This window comes from Rissa tridactyla, chromosome 7, assembly GCF_028500815.1.
Source record: "Rissa tridactyla isolate bRisTri1 chromosome 7, bRisTri1.patW.cur.20221130, whole genome shotgun sequence".
In the NCBI taxonomy this organism is placed as follows: domain Eukaryota; kingdom Metazoa; phylum Chordata; class Aves; order Charadriiformes; family Laridae; genus Rissa; species Rissa tridactyla.
Genome location: NC_071472.1, coordinates 32,274,271 through 32,290,474, shown reverse-complemented (window position 1 = coordinate 32,290,474; position 16,204 = coordinate 32,274,271). Strand labels below are relative to the sequence as shown.

The following is a 16,204-nucleotide window of genomic DNA, read 5'->3' as shown; positions in this document are numbered from 1 at the left end:
CGGCTCTACCCTGCAGGGCGGGGGGGTTGGGGGGGCCCCGAGGCGGCTCCTCCCGCCCCCGCCCGGCCGCCCCCGGCCCGGCCCGCCCCGGCGGGGATGTGAAAAAGTTGTTCGCAACTTTTTTTTTAACCTCCCCCGGCGCCGGCTCCTCCCCCCTCCCCTTCCGCCACGGCCACGCTCTAGCCCCGCCCCCCGGCGATTGGCGGGCGGGCGCCGCGAGGCCCCGCCCCCCAGCGCGTTTGTGAATGGAGCCCGGCGGCGGGGGCGGGGCTCCGCGGCGCGCCCGCGCGTATATGTGTCTTTTTTTTTTTTTTTTTGTGCCGGCGCGGCGGCGGGCCGGGAGCTGTGGTGCGGACGGCGGCGGGGCTTCGGGCGGAGTAGGAGCCGAACCGGGAGGCGTACGGCTGCCCCGGACGCACAGCCCGCAGCGGCGCCCGTCGGGAGCGCAGCCCAGCCAAGCCGCCGGGGAGGATCGCGCAGTAATTGGATTTTAAAAGTTATTTAAGCCCCGGAGTAAAATACACGGCTCAGCCGGGCGCGGTAATAATCCGTTTAGCCGTAACCTAAACCCCCGGCGCCGGGGCCGCGCAGCCGGGCGGGGAGCAGCGCCTCCGCCTCGCCGCCGCGGGACCCTGCGTGGAGCTGGCCAGAGCCGTCGCTGGGCTTCGCGCGCGTCTCCTGTCTCGCCGCCGCCTTCTCCGGCGGGAGCAGCTCCGGAAACTTTCGCCGAGGGAAGCGCCGCCGCGCTGCGAGAGCCGACCCGCCGGAGCCCAGGAAGAAAGTCGCGGAGGTCAGGCGCAGAGCCGCCGCCGCGTCCCTGCCCCGCGGAAGGGGCCCCGCCGCCGCACTCCGGGCGCTGATGCCCCTGGGGCGCCGCGCCGCCCGGCTCTGAAGGACTCCCCGCGGCTCCCCGGGCCCCCGGCCGCCCCAGCGATGCGGGCTGGAGGAGGAGGAGGAGGAGGCGGCGGAGCGGCCGCCGCCAGTTGCCCCTTGCTGGGTCTGGCCGCGCTGCTGGCCGCCCTGCTGGGGACCCCCGCGGGTGTGGCGGCACAGCAGTACCACGGCGAGAAGGGCATCTCGGTGCCGGACCACGGCTTCTGCCAGCCCATCTCCATCCCGCTCTGCACGGATATCGCCTACAACCAAACCATCCTGCCCAACCTGCTGGGCCACACCAACCAGGAGGACGCGGGGCTGGAGGTGCACCAGTTCTACCCGCTGGTCAAGGTGCAGTGCTCGCCCGAGCTCAAGTTCTTCCTCTGCTCCATGTACGCGCCGGTGTGCACCGTGCTGGAGCAGGCCATCCCGCCCTGCCGCTCCCTCTGCGAGCGGGCCCGCCAGGGCTGCGAGGCCCTCATGAACAAGTTTGGCTTCCAGTGGCCAGAGCGGCTCCGCTGCGAGAACTTCCCCGTCCATGGCGCAGGTGAGATCTGCGTGGGGCAGAACACATCGGACGCCCCACCGGGGCCCGGCGGTGCAGCAGGCCGGGGGGCCACTGCCCACCCCACGGCTGGCTATCTTCCCGACTTCCTCACCCCACCGCAGCCCCCCTCCGGCTTCTCCTTCTCCTGCCCCCGGCAGCTCAAAGTGCCCCCTTACTTGGGCTACCGGTTCCTGGGGGAGCGGGACTGCGGGGCCCCCTGTGAGCCAGCCCGGCCCAACGGGCTCATGTACTTCAAGGAGGCAGAGGTGCGATTTGCCCGGCTGTGGGTGGGCGTGTGGTCTGTGCTCTGCTGCGCCTCCACCCTCTTCACCGTGCTCACCTACCTGGTGGACATGCGCCGTTTCAGCTACCCAGAGCGGCCCATCATCTTCCTCTCAGGCTGCTACTTCATGGTAGCGGTGGCCTACGCAGCAGGTTTCTTGCTGGAGGAGCGGGTGGTGTGTCTGGAGCGCTTCTCCGAGGACGGCTACCGCACTGTGGCCCAAGGCACCAAGAAAGAAGGCTGCACCATCCTCTTCATGATCCTCTACTTCTTCGGCATGGCCAGCTCCATCTGGTGGGTCATCCTCTCCCTCACCTGGTTCCTGGCTGCTGGCATGAAGTGGGGCCATGAGGCCATCGAGGCCAACTCCCAGTATTTCCACCTGGCTGCCTGGGCTGTGCCTGCTGTCAAAACCATCACCATCTTGGCCATGGGGCAGGTGGATGGGGATGTACTCAGTGGGGTATGTTACGTAGGTATCTACAGTGTGGACTCGCTGCGGGGCTTTGTGCTGGCACCCTTGTTTGTGTACCTCTTCATTGGCACTTCCTTCTTGCTTGCTGGCTTCGTGTCCTTGTTTCGCATCCGCACCATCATGAAGCATGATGGCACCAAGACGGAGAAACTGGAGAAGCTGATGGTGCGCATTGGTGTCTTCAGTGTCCTCTACACGGTGCCTGCCACCATTGTCCTGGCGTGCTACTTCTATGAGCAGGCCTTCCGTGGCACCTGGGAGAAGACGTGGCTCCTCCAGACCTGCAAAACCTATGCCGTGCCCTGTCCCAGTCACTTTGCCCCTATGAGCCCGGACTTCACGGTCTTCATGATCAAGTACCTCATGACCATGATTGTTGGTATCACAACTGGCTTCTGGATCTGGTCTGGCAAAACCCTTCAGTCCTGGCGACGCTTCTACCACAGACTCAGCACCGGCAGCAAAGGCGAGACGGCAGTATGAGACCCCCCTGTCCCCTCTGGCGCGCACACACACACACGCATGCATGCACACACACAGAGGAGAGGGGTACTCGGCAGAAGAGGAAGGCAATGGCTCCCTGAAGAGGGAGGAAGGGAGGCTTTTCCAAACTTTTTCTTCCTTCCAGAGGGTTTGAAAACAAAAAAAATAATTAATCTTTGCATAAAGGATCGGATGGACTCTGTCCAGTGGTGCTTATGCCCAGATAAGTGGAAAAGCACAGAAAAAGAGGCCACTGGCAGGATGGGAGAATCCTTCACCTGCAAGAAGTCCCCCCCTTCTCTCTCCCACTACTCCTGTGCAGGAAAAAAAACACAACCCAACTAAAACCATCCTGCCTTGCTTTGGCCGAGAGGAAGGGGAAGCCAGATCTGTTGAGCTGCCCCTGCCGAGAAGCAGCCAAACCCTCTCCGAATTGCTGGGGTCGAACTGCAGTGCAGGCCCCGTAACTCCTGAGCCTGGGCTTACGGCCGGCTCCTTCCAGCTCAGCGGAGCAACCACGTGAGTAACTGCACGGCCAGCGGCAGCCCGGGTCGTCTGCTGGTGAGATGCCTCTGTTCTGTCAACTCACAAGTTCCTTTTTACCTCAGTGATACCTGTTTTAATTGTTTTAAAGTGAAAATTCGGTCCTCGGTCTGTTGTTCTTGCTGCTGTGGGGAAGGAGGGGGTTGCTATTCCACACCCTGAAAAGAAATGACTTGTTGCTTTTCAGCAGAAGGCTTTTCCCCCTTGCCTTTGTTCTAGGAGACAAAGGGGGAAACAAAAGTGTTTTCTATGTAGAAAGGCATAAGCATGGGATCGGTTTTTATGGGCAAACTGACAAAAAGAAGTCGTTGAGGTTCACCCTTGGATGTGAGGAGCTCGCAGAAATAAACATTCCTTTTATGAAAAAAGGAGGAGGCAGGATGTTTTTCTGCCGTTCAATATGGGTCGCTTTTCTAAGCTGAAGGAAACGCAAGACTTAGAGGGCATGAAGAACATAACAAAGAACACCTGCCAAAACAAGAGCCATTAAAATACGTAATGTAAAGATACGATTTTTTTCTTTCCTTCCCCTAAACCTGCTTTCTCTCCTGCTTTGCAGTGAGCTCGCTGCAGGTAAAGTCAATACACAGCCGGCTTCTGGGGACAGGAGGAATCCTTTTGGCTCCTGGTGGACCCTTTGCCTGCTCCTCGGGTTCCCTGCCCTGCATGGCAATGACTTCTGGTGCAGCAGGGAGTTGGGGTTGGGGTGTAAAAGCAAGCAGGTACCGCAAGTGAGGAGCCTTCTCATTTCAGCTAACATACAGCTGGTTAAGTTTCCAGTGATCATGTCTTCGAAGGAAAGACGTTCAAAAATTAATCATCGAATGCATCGTTTTCTTTTTGAAATGTGACAGATTTTTCTATTCTGAAATTTTTATGTTGACTTGTTCATATTTTATTTTTTGCATACTACTTTACCTTTATATTCACTGAAGGGTTGTTTTTATAAGTATATGTGTGTGTGTATATTCTTGCCTAAGGACAAAATAGGAAATTCTGGATTTTTAGCAAGTCTCCATGCTATAGCTGCTCTTCATATTTTGGGAGGGAAAAGTGTTTGGAATGAAACTAAAAAAGAAAAAACCTGTTCGGGATGAGGGGGCAGACTGCTGCTGTCTGAGGGCGTACCAGTAGTCGGGGCATGAGGAATGAGCCCATCAGCCAAATCCTTCAGAAGATCTGATTTTTAGACTTGTAGGGCTTGGGTTTTTGTCTTTTATAATGTGCACGTGGAAGAAAAACAAAAACGTGTAAGACAAGTGCAGTATGTATATTTTGTAAATCTCGGTTTTGTAAGAAAAATATGTATTTATGTTTTTACTTGATTTTTTTTTTTGAAGGTCTGTATGAGGCCCTGCTTCATCCCATGTACAGATCACTAAATAAATAATTTTTAATACAAAGGCTCCAGTGAAGTTCTTTCAGTTTTTGAACACTCAGCAGGTTATAGAAAGGGGGGGGGCAAGCTCTGTGAGTGGCGTCTTCCCTCCCGCTTTGTTGTGGGAGATGCAAGAGACTTTAGGGTGAATGTACTGACCAGAAACTCAGCTGTGACTTGAAACTGGCCTTCCTGAGTTGGCCACTCACACTAGGAGGTCACATTTTGAGACCGTTTCAAATGTTTGCCCTCACTTGAGGTACTTGCATCCTAGCCAAGTTTTCTTCCAGGCTCTGCCTCTTGCTGAGGGCAAGCTGATAAACCAGTTTCCTTATCTAGAAAATAAGGATAATGCCCTCTTCCCTTTCCAAAGGGACTTTATACTGAGAACTGGTGGGTGCTACAAGTGCTGTAAATTCAATCCTTGCTTTGACGGGTGGAGTGTTTTAGGGAAACACTAAGGACTAAGTCCTTTTCAATAGCTTTCGAAGGGCAGTGTTTTGAACTAGCTTTTCTTTTTCCCCCAGCACCTTTGCTATCTACAGTTTTGTTCAGGTGAATTTTAATTTAATCTTAATAGCTAGCCTGAAGCCTACATTCTTTCTTATCACAGTCATCTGAAAGCTGATAGCTTCAATGGAATGGTCTATTTTATTTCATTTTTTAAACTGAAATAAATGTTTAGATCTCAAGCTGTGTTGCTACAATCATGGACAGTGCCCCGGCAAACAGAATTTTACACCTGTGAAATGATAGTTTCCAGCTTTTCTCTCACAATGATTTCAGCCTGTTTATTGGGTTCATCACCCTTCCTTTGCCTTAAACTATGGCTATGCTAAAATTTAAGTTACAGAACAGAGATCTAAGATGCCTTAGCTGGATGCCACCATGGTAGATGTGGTTGCACTGCAATATTGTTTCATTTACTGAGCACAGTGTGCGATAGTTGCAATTTCTCTCAGGGCACTGTTTTACTTGGACACTGTGCTCTCAAACATAACCTTTTACATTTACAGAGTATGAATTTCTGATCTAAAGTTCTTTTCAGAGCTAGCCCCATTCACACTGCCTCTCTAGAAAAGTCACATCTTTCTTTTATTTGAAAACACCTCTAGCTGCTCCCCAGAATCGCTCACTTGTCATGTTTCCTTTTTGAAAAGGCCTTTGCTTCCCTGCAAGTCAGGCTGCTTCAAACTGCTCCATGACATGAGCTCGCTGATCACTGCTGGGGGGGGGGGTTGTTCATTCCACTCACTTAGGAAACCTGAACCTTTCTATAAACATTTCCTCCCATTAATCCATCAGTGCCGGTCGGAGCGATGGAATGGCTGAAACGGCTCGCGCGCTGAAGGACTGGGAAGGGGCAGGAGCAGTGGTGTGACTGACACCCCTGTGCTGTGCAGCCACAGCTGCGTCGCTAAACATGTAATTAATTCTTAATACATCATGGACAGCTAAGCCCGCAATTCATGCAGGCGGCCTGTCCCCCTGTCTTCTCTCCACTCGCTACCCATCCTCACTGGCTGGATGAGAATGATCACTACTTTTTTGTCCATATGTGGAAAAACTTAAAATAGGCTTTTTTTTTTTTTTAGTTCATGAGACTTTCATATCTAAAAGGAAATGTCTCTGTTTCTACCAGAAACCACTAAAGCTGAATACTTTTATTTCAGCATTTCCTATTAGGTACTGCTGGATTTAAAGTCACTTAGGAGAAACTATCCAAATCCTGGGATTTAAGCTGATTTTTAAAATTTGAGATTGTAGGTGAAATTTGATGCTGGTGTAAAGTAGAAGCAACTGCTATTGACTTTTAAGCAGATGTGACTCACATCAAGACTGAATTTGCTCACAGTGGAAACAATTTGGAGAATTTCAAGTAGTGATAGCATCTGGCCTTCTGGAATAAAAATCTCTATCACCATTCTGATAACAAAGTAGCAGTTACTTTCATAATGGAGTACAATTTAAAAAATCTCTTTGTGAAGCCGTCTCAAAAAGGAGGAAAAATAAGCCTTTACTAACCTTTGCTAATCACTGCAAAACTATTTTTCTGTGACTAATGTTTAAGTCCACTTTCAGTTAACATTTTTTTTAAGTTTAAGAAAAGTTTCCTATCCTTCACCTTTTGCTCACAAGACCTTGGCAAGTAATAGTTATAATTGATCAATATCCCTGTAAGTTTACACCATATACTACATTTTCATGAAAATATATAAACACTGGTTCTTAAATTTCAGAGGCGTTTGTGTTACTTTCTAGAAGAAAGTAGTATTATTTCAGGCAAGTTAAACAGCAAGCTTTAACAGTTCTAGAGTTCATGAATAGAAGCAGCAAATGAATGTTTGTCTCTGCAGAAAAAAGTGCTTTTATAATATGTCAGTGTTTGTTTGGGTTTATTTTTGGTGGAATACCCACACCAGCGATCGAATGTTTTTGTCTAAGTACTTCACCCACAACCAATAGCTTTGCATGCAAGTAAAAAAACCACACATCTCTGTTCACCAACTGGCAACAGTAAACATTATTTATAATTTCACATGGGTTTAGAAACCAAATTACTACCTCGTGTCTTAGTCGTCTTTTTTTCTGCATCTCATTCTTTCTTCCTTCTAAACCTTGCAGGTTCTTTGTATACACCCTGCTCTCTATCCTTGCATTCTACTCCTGTTATTTTTTAAAACCATGAATCCAGCTGAAAGAAATTTAGTCTGTTGCTTGGAGAGGAAAAGACAACTCTGAATCTTTCAGCACTATGACTGTTCATTGAGATAGACTATTGCCAAGCCTGTTCTATATAAACCAGGATAATTGTTTCATGCCAACATGAGCGTGTGGTTTTGGCAGCTACAACACTGCACAGGATAATATAGGATTGGGAGAATAAATACAGTGCATGGCAAGTTCCCAAATGCCCCACTTAGAACCAACACATTTTGACTAAAATGATGCCCAAACCATAAAACTAAAATACATACATCAGAGTATAATGCTGCTCAGACAACCAGTTTGCGCCACAGGAGGACAGGAGGGTTTTGACACTGTTTAAACCCGAAGTCCAAGGTTGCCTGGTTTGTGTGGCTGAGCGTTGCTTGTCTCTAAACCAGATCAGTGTAAGTAAGGCACAGCACTTTCTCCTAATCCAGGTAAAGACTGGGCTCAAGCACAGCGTTACCACAGCTGCAGCCAAATAGGATTCAACTGAATGATGTACAGTGAGAACAGACGGGCCCAAATAGGGTCATGAGCGTGTACTCCTCTACATCGCTTGGTTCTCTCTGTATGGCCAGCCTAACCATGGCAGGAAACTATGGGACTGGGACAAATGAGGATATGGATGAAAGCAGGAATAAGCAGGGCCTAGAGCACATTTTTAAATAACAATTGTAAATTACGGGGGATCAATTATCCATATTAGTCAGGAAATCCTGCTAGCAACAACTTGTTCATTTTGGCTGCCCCAGCTGTGTCACAACTTGGGTTGGTTATATACAGCCCTTTGCTTAAGCATGTTACTCTTACAAATACAGACTGAAAATCTGTGTGTGCTGCCCAGATGAGTAGTCTATATGAGTAGGCCTTGGCTGCACGGGTCTTGGAAATTAACCCCATCATGTGGCCACCAAGGTAGCCATGAACCTTATTATTAACACCAGGTTCCCAAAGGCCAGGATGACAACTAGAAAGAAAAAAAAGGAAAAAAAAAAAGAGAGACTCAGTTCCCCTCTACTTCCAGCTTTACTGGAGGTATTGGCAATTCTAGCATTGTTCTCAAATCAATCTGCAGGAAAGCAATGCTGTTCTCAGGCTAGGCAAGGAGTAAGATTATTCCCACCGTGCTGTCCTTTTCCTCAGACTAACATAGAGAGGGGCTTCAGAAAAATCTTGTAGTGAAAGGGGAATTCTGACATGAGTTGTAGCAGAAGAGAAATATGTTATCTGTCTCAGATGGACACAAAAGGCTGTACCAGCAAATAGGCACTAATCTAGGATTTGGAAGACAAGTGCTTGATTACCTGCACTGTCACAGATGGTGGACAGATTACTTACAGCCAGACTTTCAGCAGTATTCAGGCAGCTAAAGATGCAGGCAAGTACATGGAAAACACTTTTCAGAAGTGCTTAAATTACCAGGTGCATGTCTTGGTAATTGACTGGAAAAATCTCATCTCTGTCTCTAATTCTTTGTCTATAAAATTGGAACAGTAGCATTTCCCTATATTATAGGAGTGTTGTGAGAATAAATACTCTTAAAACCAGAAGAAATGAAATACAGTGACAATAGGGTTTATATGAATACCTTTGTCAGATCTTTGTCCTGTAGTCCAATGTTTGCAAGTAGGTTCCATTCTAGAGAACACCAAATCAAGACTACCAGCTAGAATAAATTACTTGAATGTTTTCCAATATCTTACCTAAAACTAGCCAGGCTGAGCATATTCTTTCACAGAGCTTCCATTCTACTCAGGGCTCATAAATATAAGGTGTGAGAGGGTATAAAGACACAAGCTAGGTAATTAGAAAATTACACTGAACTGCGTACACATGAAAATCAACATCTGTTTACTACAGTCAAAGAAAATGGACTTGTATTATCCTGGTGCTTACAGAGATAAGGATTTGGGCCCATCTGTGCTGGTGCTATAGCGTGCTTAGCTCTTCCAGTACTCCTCAATCACTCATTTCCTATACGCTATAAACACAGTTATTATCAACAGACTCCATTCCACCTCTGCTGTCCCTCTCTAAATCATTACAGTTCACCCCAGCTTGCTGCAAGCAGGATCTAAATCATAGTAAGCAGTAGGCCTAAAGCAGAGTTGTCCAAGGTTTTGTCCAAGCCCCTAGAAGTGGGAACCCACCTTCCCTGCCATGTTTGCACTTCGTCGCTTAGTTCCTCAACAGTTTTTTCTGTTACCATGACCTCCAACATTTTTCTCTTTCCTAAAGATGGCCAAGTAGAAGGATTAGTTGGCTGTTTGGACGTTTTCCTGCCTTAACAACAGGGAACAGCATGAGGCTACTATACTTCTTTCACTGATGAAATACAGAGGCATCTAATCTGACTGGGGTAAACGTTTGTGTGTTGCCCTGGTGCCAGCCTTTCCTGTGGGAGACTTTTGCACCCATTCACCTTCATCACGCATCAGGTTTTTGTTGCTAAATAAAGTAAACCAACAAACCAAAAAGGATTCCTGAATACATCAAAGCATGCTGTAAGTTATAAATCCTCCCTCAAACAAACAAAAACATAACTTAAGAGTTTTTATGGAAGACAGTCAAAGGGAGCTACTTCCAGAAGTATTTACCTAAAGCACAAATCAGATCAGTTGCCTGACATGGCTTCCTTCCACAAATTTTCCATGCAGGGGGGGTGCGTATATGAGTGCGCGCATGTGTGTGCACATGTAGCATGAGTGCATGCTAGTGTAACAGCTATGAGTTACAACTATAGGTAAATCTCTCATCAAAAACCTAGTGAAGAGAGAAAATCAAAAGGCCCTTGCCCAGTGCAGCTGTCTGCTAATTAAACACTGGTGTTAATTGCAATAGTGTGCTTGGACCCCATTCCCCATGTTTGTTGTGGTGCCTGCGTGAGCTCTGGATCGCTCAGAACTTTCATATTCTCACAGAAAATGAAACCATCTATAAAAGGAATGAAAGGCTGTGATATGTATATATATCTATAGGGCTATTTTTAAAGAAAAAAAGATTTTTTGTGTGAACTAGTTCAAAGCAAGCTTTGATTATCTAAAGCAAAAGTCATTCTTTAGAAAGAGTAAAAAAACTAAATGTAAAGATGGAATCTTTTTTATTTAATCCAGGATGAAAGAACATTTCTTACTTGTAATGCTCTTGCCTCTCGATTTTTTATTTATTTATTTTGTCAATTAACGGCAAAATGTAAAAGTTTCAGGCAGCAATTCCCGTCCTTACTTTACGAGATGTGCAAAGCAGCATTCCATTAGGGCCAACAGCCAGTAAAAGGGATGTCATTTGACACCCTTACACAACTATGCATACCAGGCTGGAACCGAGCGGGATTATGCGAGTGGATAGAAAGCCCTTCTAGAGACAGGATTTACTCATACTGTTTTTCTTTACACGTTCTGCTCTCTGAAGACAGTAAATCAGCTATTGGATTTGCAGAAACAACTCTCATGACGGCTAAAGAATTCAGGCACAAAGCAGATGAAGGGAAAAATCTGGTCTCTCTAAAGCAGCTCTCAGCGACCGCGGGAAGAAACTGAACTGCATCCCCGTCCAAAGGGGCTAAACAGTGCCTGTGCCTGCACCATATTCCTCTTCTAAGCCAGGGGCAGGAGGTGGGCTGGGTTTCCAGAGCCCACGCCAAATCCCACAGCAACTTTCTGTTTTTATGGTAGGCTAAACTAAAGTCCTGGATCTGAATGTTATAAGATTTAGAAGACGGTACTTCACAGTTACTGTGAGCCAGAAACTGTCTTTTCTGGTAAGAAATCCCCTGTCTGCAAAGATGAATTAATCGGTGGATAGTTTTGCTTTGTTATGAAGGCACAGAGCTTTGTATCATGGCCCACAGACAGGGATCTTGTTTTCTGTCTTTGAGATTCCTTAAGGTGTTTGCTGTTTGTGTAATAGAGTCAACATTAACTAACAGAACTTAGATTTTTACTCCATGTCTCTCATTTTCCTCAAGATCTTACTGCACTGAATTCTGAATCAAATCTTAATCAAAATCTCTCAACACAAGAACTGAAAATAAATATTTCTCAGAAAACAATCTCAAGAGAGTCAGCAATTTCACTTAAATGACTCTTCCATTTTTCTATCGATTTTCATTAAAACTAGCTTTGTTAATAAAGTGTCCTTTGGTCAGCATTTCACCACTGCCCTCAGACTTTATACATTACTTGAACACAGACATTGAAGGTGTAGTAAAAGGTTACATGCATAAAAATAGGCCTGTGAAGGACTGCGTCATGATAACCGTTATTTGCACAAGCTCCACCTCTCAGCGTCATCCCTGGCTGCATCTTATTTAGCTGGTGAAGTTCTTTGTACCAATACCAGCCTATTTTATTTGTTCTTAAATGTAATTCTGCACAGACAATGACATTTTTATTAGTAAATGAGAAGCAGTGTGTGCCAGCAGACAGGGCACCAGACTAGGGGTCAGGAGACTGTCATACTTTTCCCAAACTTGCCCATGGTCTGCAAATTCTTCCAATCATCCTTACCTCCATTTCTTTTTCGTCCCTTCTCTAAATAGGATCATGCTCTTTGGGACAAAAAAATGTCTCTATTGTCCCCATGTATGTGTTGGTACTGTTCCCATCTTGCTAGAGCCCTGATCTTGATGGGGGCCTCTCAAGATTCGGCACAATGCAAGAGGTTCCAATTAAAAATAATTGATCATTAAGAGGCAGAGAATGGTAAAGAGTGAGCTGGTGCTTTACTTTCTATGGGGAAATAGTCAAACACTAGTGGCAAAGCAGAGACATGTGTGATGACACCGAATCTTCCCAAAGAAATGAAAGTGGGAAATGTCACTCATCACCTTTTGGGCTTTTGTGTAACATGCGTAAGGAATGTTCCCTTCTCTGAAGAGTCTCTGTGGACTCTTCAGATGATGGGATTTACTGTCACATGCCCTCTTCTGCTTGTCTTTTTTTGGTTGTTGTACAAAGTGTTGCCATGTGGGGTCTGTGTGATAGCACATACTGCAAAATAACTCCAGCTGAGTGGAATTGGTGCTGGCCAGTCAAATTGTTTGTTGGCTGACTATTCACTAAAAATGAAAACCAGACACTGAGGAAACTATCTTGTTCATAAAAGGAAAATATTTATCTGCAATGAAAAAAAAAACACAAACCCAAACCAAAATAACTGGCTGGATATTTCATTAAATCATCATTAGTGAAGTGATTAAATAATTGAGCAGCAGAGTAAGGAAGAAGTCCACTACTTCCCCACACACCTCCAAAATATGGATTTGAATCAAGCACAACAATTTTCCACTTCACTCTGAACTGCTTCAATTGAAGAAGAAAACAAAGGGGAAATGTCTGAATGTTTTGTTTAAATGCTTCCTAAATGAAGCAACTCCAAGTTTGAATTGGAAATGCACCCAAAATGAGTGAAAAACATTAAGCAACCTTATGAAGCTCAGCTGGAGTTAAGGGGTAGAGGGGATGAACCAAGGCTAAGACAGACACGTGATGGCAGGTAGCTCGGCTTTGGAACCACGGGGAATTTGAGAGAGACACACGAGTTGGTTTTGCCTGCATCTTGCCCCATATCATTGAGAAAGTCTAATCCACTTCACCTGCACCATGTAGACCTGGTAATAAGGGACATAAGGCAGCAAATGGAACATTTTGCTTAATAAGATTAGAAATGGCACACAGGGAAAAGCATTTGTGGAGACCTGAGAAAGAGGAGAGCAATAAAAATAATTGAACCTGAGACACAAGAGGTGTACGGGCACAGTTACAGCTACATGGACACTTGCTTTGCTTGGGTTTCAGGCTGTCCAGAGAGAAAACTATTCCAGTGCAAAGCCATGCTTCTGTGCCTGCTCAGCCCCATGCTCATGCTAACTGGCCCTGCCTGCTGGCTAATGCGATGGGCTGGCTTGTAGCCAGCCACCCCAGAGCCCCACGCAAGGCAAACGCGTGACTGCCTGGCCCCATCTAGGCGGGTGTTACTCTGGGATTCCTCATGCTGCCTTTTTAACAGGACTGCCCTCCAAACATAGCAAAGTACTGCCTCTGTCACCCAATAATTGTGGTGAAGTGTCCAGGCTGCGAAGGAGCACTTAGTCTTACATAGCTGCAGTAGCATCTCCAGGGCAAACTAATTGCTGACTGCAAAATGCTGTGATCAATGTGAATGCTCACCAAACGATATTCCTCCTGTAAATTTTCAAAAGTAAGAAGTTTACTGACAAAGAAATTCATGAAGGTTGCCAGGAGCATAGAGTGCCTTTCTGGAATGTCAGTCCTAGCTATTCCCTTGGAAACCAGTAAATAAAGAGTTAAGGTATGAGCAAACACAACCTTAACTGTGCTGTTTGAGCCATGCCCCAATATGGCCATAACACACAGAGCCTGTGCTATCTCAAAGGCAGAGTGCAAACATTTGGGGAATAGGGCACATGACCACAGGACAGAGTCTAAAGCCTTCTTTCTGTGAGGGAAAACTGGTCTGTACCAAAGCCGTAGGGACTCGGGGCAGGGGGAATGCTAACACCAACCTCACCTGAGAGGCAGCTGGTTTCTTCCTCAGGACTAACACGCACTTTACAACCCTGGCCCTCACAGACCGCTACAGGACTCCTTGCTCCACCCTCCAGCACTGAGCCCACAGACCATCCTGCCGGCATCCTTTGCGCACTTCTGCTAATTCCCCTGGGGAGGAAGAGCTCTAGGCACTGTTATTACCACAATTTACACAGTCAACACCAAAAGGAGACACACTGCTGAACCACACATGTGAACAGAGGAGGCAGGGAAAGGGGCAAGCCACCTTCCAGAAGGACAACTCTTTCTCATGTCAAAGCCCAGCAGTTTTCTTGTGTCACAGCCACAAAGCAGCCAAGTGCTCCAGCTCTGCCAACTGGAGCAGGGAAGCTCCCACAGTTGACCTGCATGATCCCCAGCAGTACAGCCAACCCCAGCATAGGGAAGGTTATTCAGGCCCTGATTTTCAAAAGGCTCATGGCTCGCCACATTTGCCAAGACAGAAAGGTATAAGATGCTAACAGACAACTTCGCTGCTGTGTCAGTTAAGGCTTTCTTTTGGCAGGGGGTAGGACAGCAGAGAGAGTGCCATCTCTGCTATGGCACAAACACTGCACCAAAACGTGTGGCCAAAGAGAACCCCGCTCAAACATTCTTTACCATGGCAGGGGTATACTCAGAAGTGTTGCGCTGTCCTTCTCTGTTTATTTCTCATTCTCTGCTCCCTAGGAAACTGAGAATCACATTAGCGTCATGTCTCCCTCCTTTTTGTCCTACTTGGAATGCTGAGTAGCTAGCACCCGTTATTCTGTGACAATGTCCCATCTTACTGACACGTCTTGAATATGTACATTTTCATACTGCTTTAATAGTGCTATTTTAAACTTTAAAGCCTGTCGCTTGTCCTCATGAAAGTCAGATAGAAAACAATGCTATTCTCATATTTTTCTGGTCTTTCCATCCAAAGCAGCAGTCCCCAGAGCAAGCCTCTGCCCTCCTGTTGGTAAGAATTTCTGTAGCCAGTTTGCACAGTACTGTCCTGCGACTACAACTGAAGGGCAAATCCTAGTGCTACAATTACAGCACATCTGCAACATGTGAGGGCTTGCTCTGTGATCACTTACAAACCCTTGATTTGTAGTTTTGGCTGAGCAATGAATGCAGTACCAAATGAGAAATAAATACAGAAGTCAAAGACTACAAAGCTAAAAACTGTAATTATTCCCACCTTTGTATGGACACAGGTATGTACTCCTAGCAGTACATTAGTATGAGATCAAGAGGTGGACCACAAAACTGAGTCTTGAAACCAAACCTCCTCCAGTCCCTGAGGCCCAGACTCCAGTCACTGAATACGGGCACATTCCTACAGTTTGGGTTTTCCCAAAACGTCTCATAAGGAAGAGACTTTTTATTACCATCTACACAGAGCCAGAACACAGAAGATGTCCTGCAGCAAGCTGACAACAGCATCCTTATATTCCTCAGAAATACTCTCCTGACTCAGGGGTGAGGTTGCAGGGCTGCAGACCCCATGCTCAGACCTGAACACTCTCAAGCCTTGATCCCAACCCCTTGGTGCAAAAATCATCCGATTGGCTCAGAAAATCAGGCTAAGGCCTGTTCTGCTTGACACAGAAATGCCCTATGGCAGACCTGGCTAGTGATAGCCAACATAACCTGGCCACATTTCATGTGCAGGGAAAAAAAGGCTAGCGAGGACTGCACGGTGTTGAGTCCTGGAGCTGTCTTGTCCTCTTTAGTGATAAGCACCACATTTTCATCAGAGCATTTGTCACCAGCAAATTAAGAGTTAACCGGGAGGGTGGACTGAAGAGCATATATCTTATTTGTCTCATCTTGTAGTTAAAAAAATCCTCCTAGATTCAGGTGTAAATGTCCCTTTTCTTGACCTACAAGGTATTTGCCATAGTGTCTGTCTCTAGGGTTAAAAATCTCCCTGGCAATAAGCGCTTCTGTAAACACTCCCACTTTATCTGCAGAGAGTGAGAATCCCAGCAGTACTGGAAACAGATATAAATGGAAACTGTTAAAAAAATTAATAAAAAAAATAATCATACCGCATATGCTAAGAGTAGCAGTGATTTCTGGCAAGAATTAATTAAACCAGATGAAACACTTCTGATACGATTTGTGCTATCAGATCATTTAATTAGTTCTGGCTTTTAGTTCATCGTAACAAGCTTCCGTGAGGGTGAAAAAGAAATAATTGTTTATTCAAATGGCAATAATTTGGGTTTCTTTAATTGACTCCTAGTGTGAAAGCATTGATTCCTGCTGTTTTCTTAAATGCTGGGTGGAAAAATTCCAGCACAGTCTCCAATTCCGGAGGCTACTGAGTCCATTCCTCACTACAGCCTCCCATCTGTGATCT

The 16,204-nt window shown here is 46.4% G+C and overlaps 1 protein-coding gene across 1 annotated transcript; it reads left to right on the top strand.

Annotated features, from left to right (window-relative positions):
• The first annotated feature begins 332 nt into the window (after positions 1 to 332).
• Positions 333 to 5,889, top strand: FZD7 (frizzled class receptor 7). Its single transcript, XM_054209988.1, has one exon. The coding sequence runs from the start codon at positions 934 to 936 to the stop codon at positions 2,662 to 2,664; it is 1,731 nt and encodes a 576-aa protein (XP_054065963.1). The 5' UTR covers positions 333 to 933; the 3' UTR covers positions 2,665 to 5,889.
• Positions 5,890 to 16,204: the final 10,315 nt, after the last annotated feature.

Excerpts from the sequence above, each read along its gene's own strand:
- FZD7 (XM_054209988.1), top strand. The coding sequence starts at position 934 with ATGCGGGCTGGAGGAGGAGGAGGAGGAGGCGGCGGAGCGGCCGCCGCC.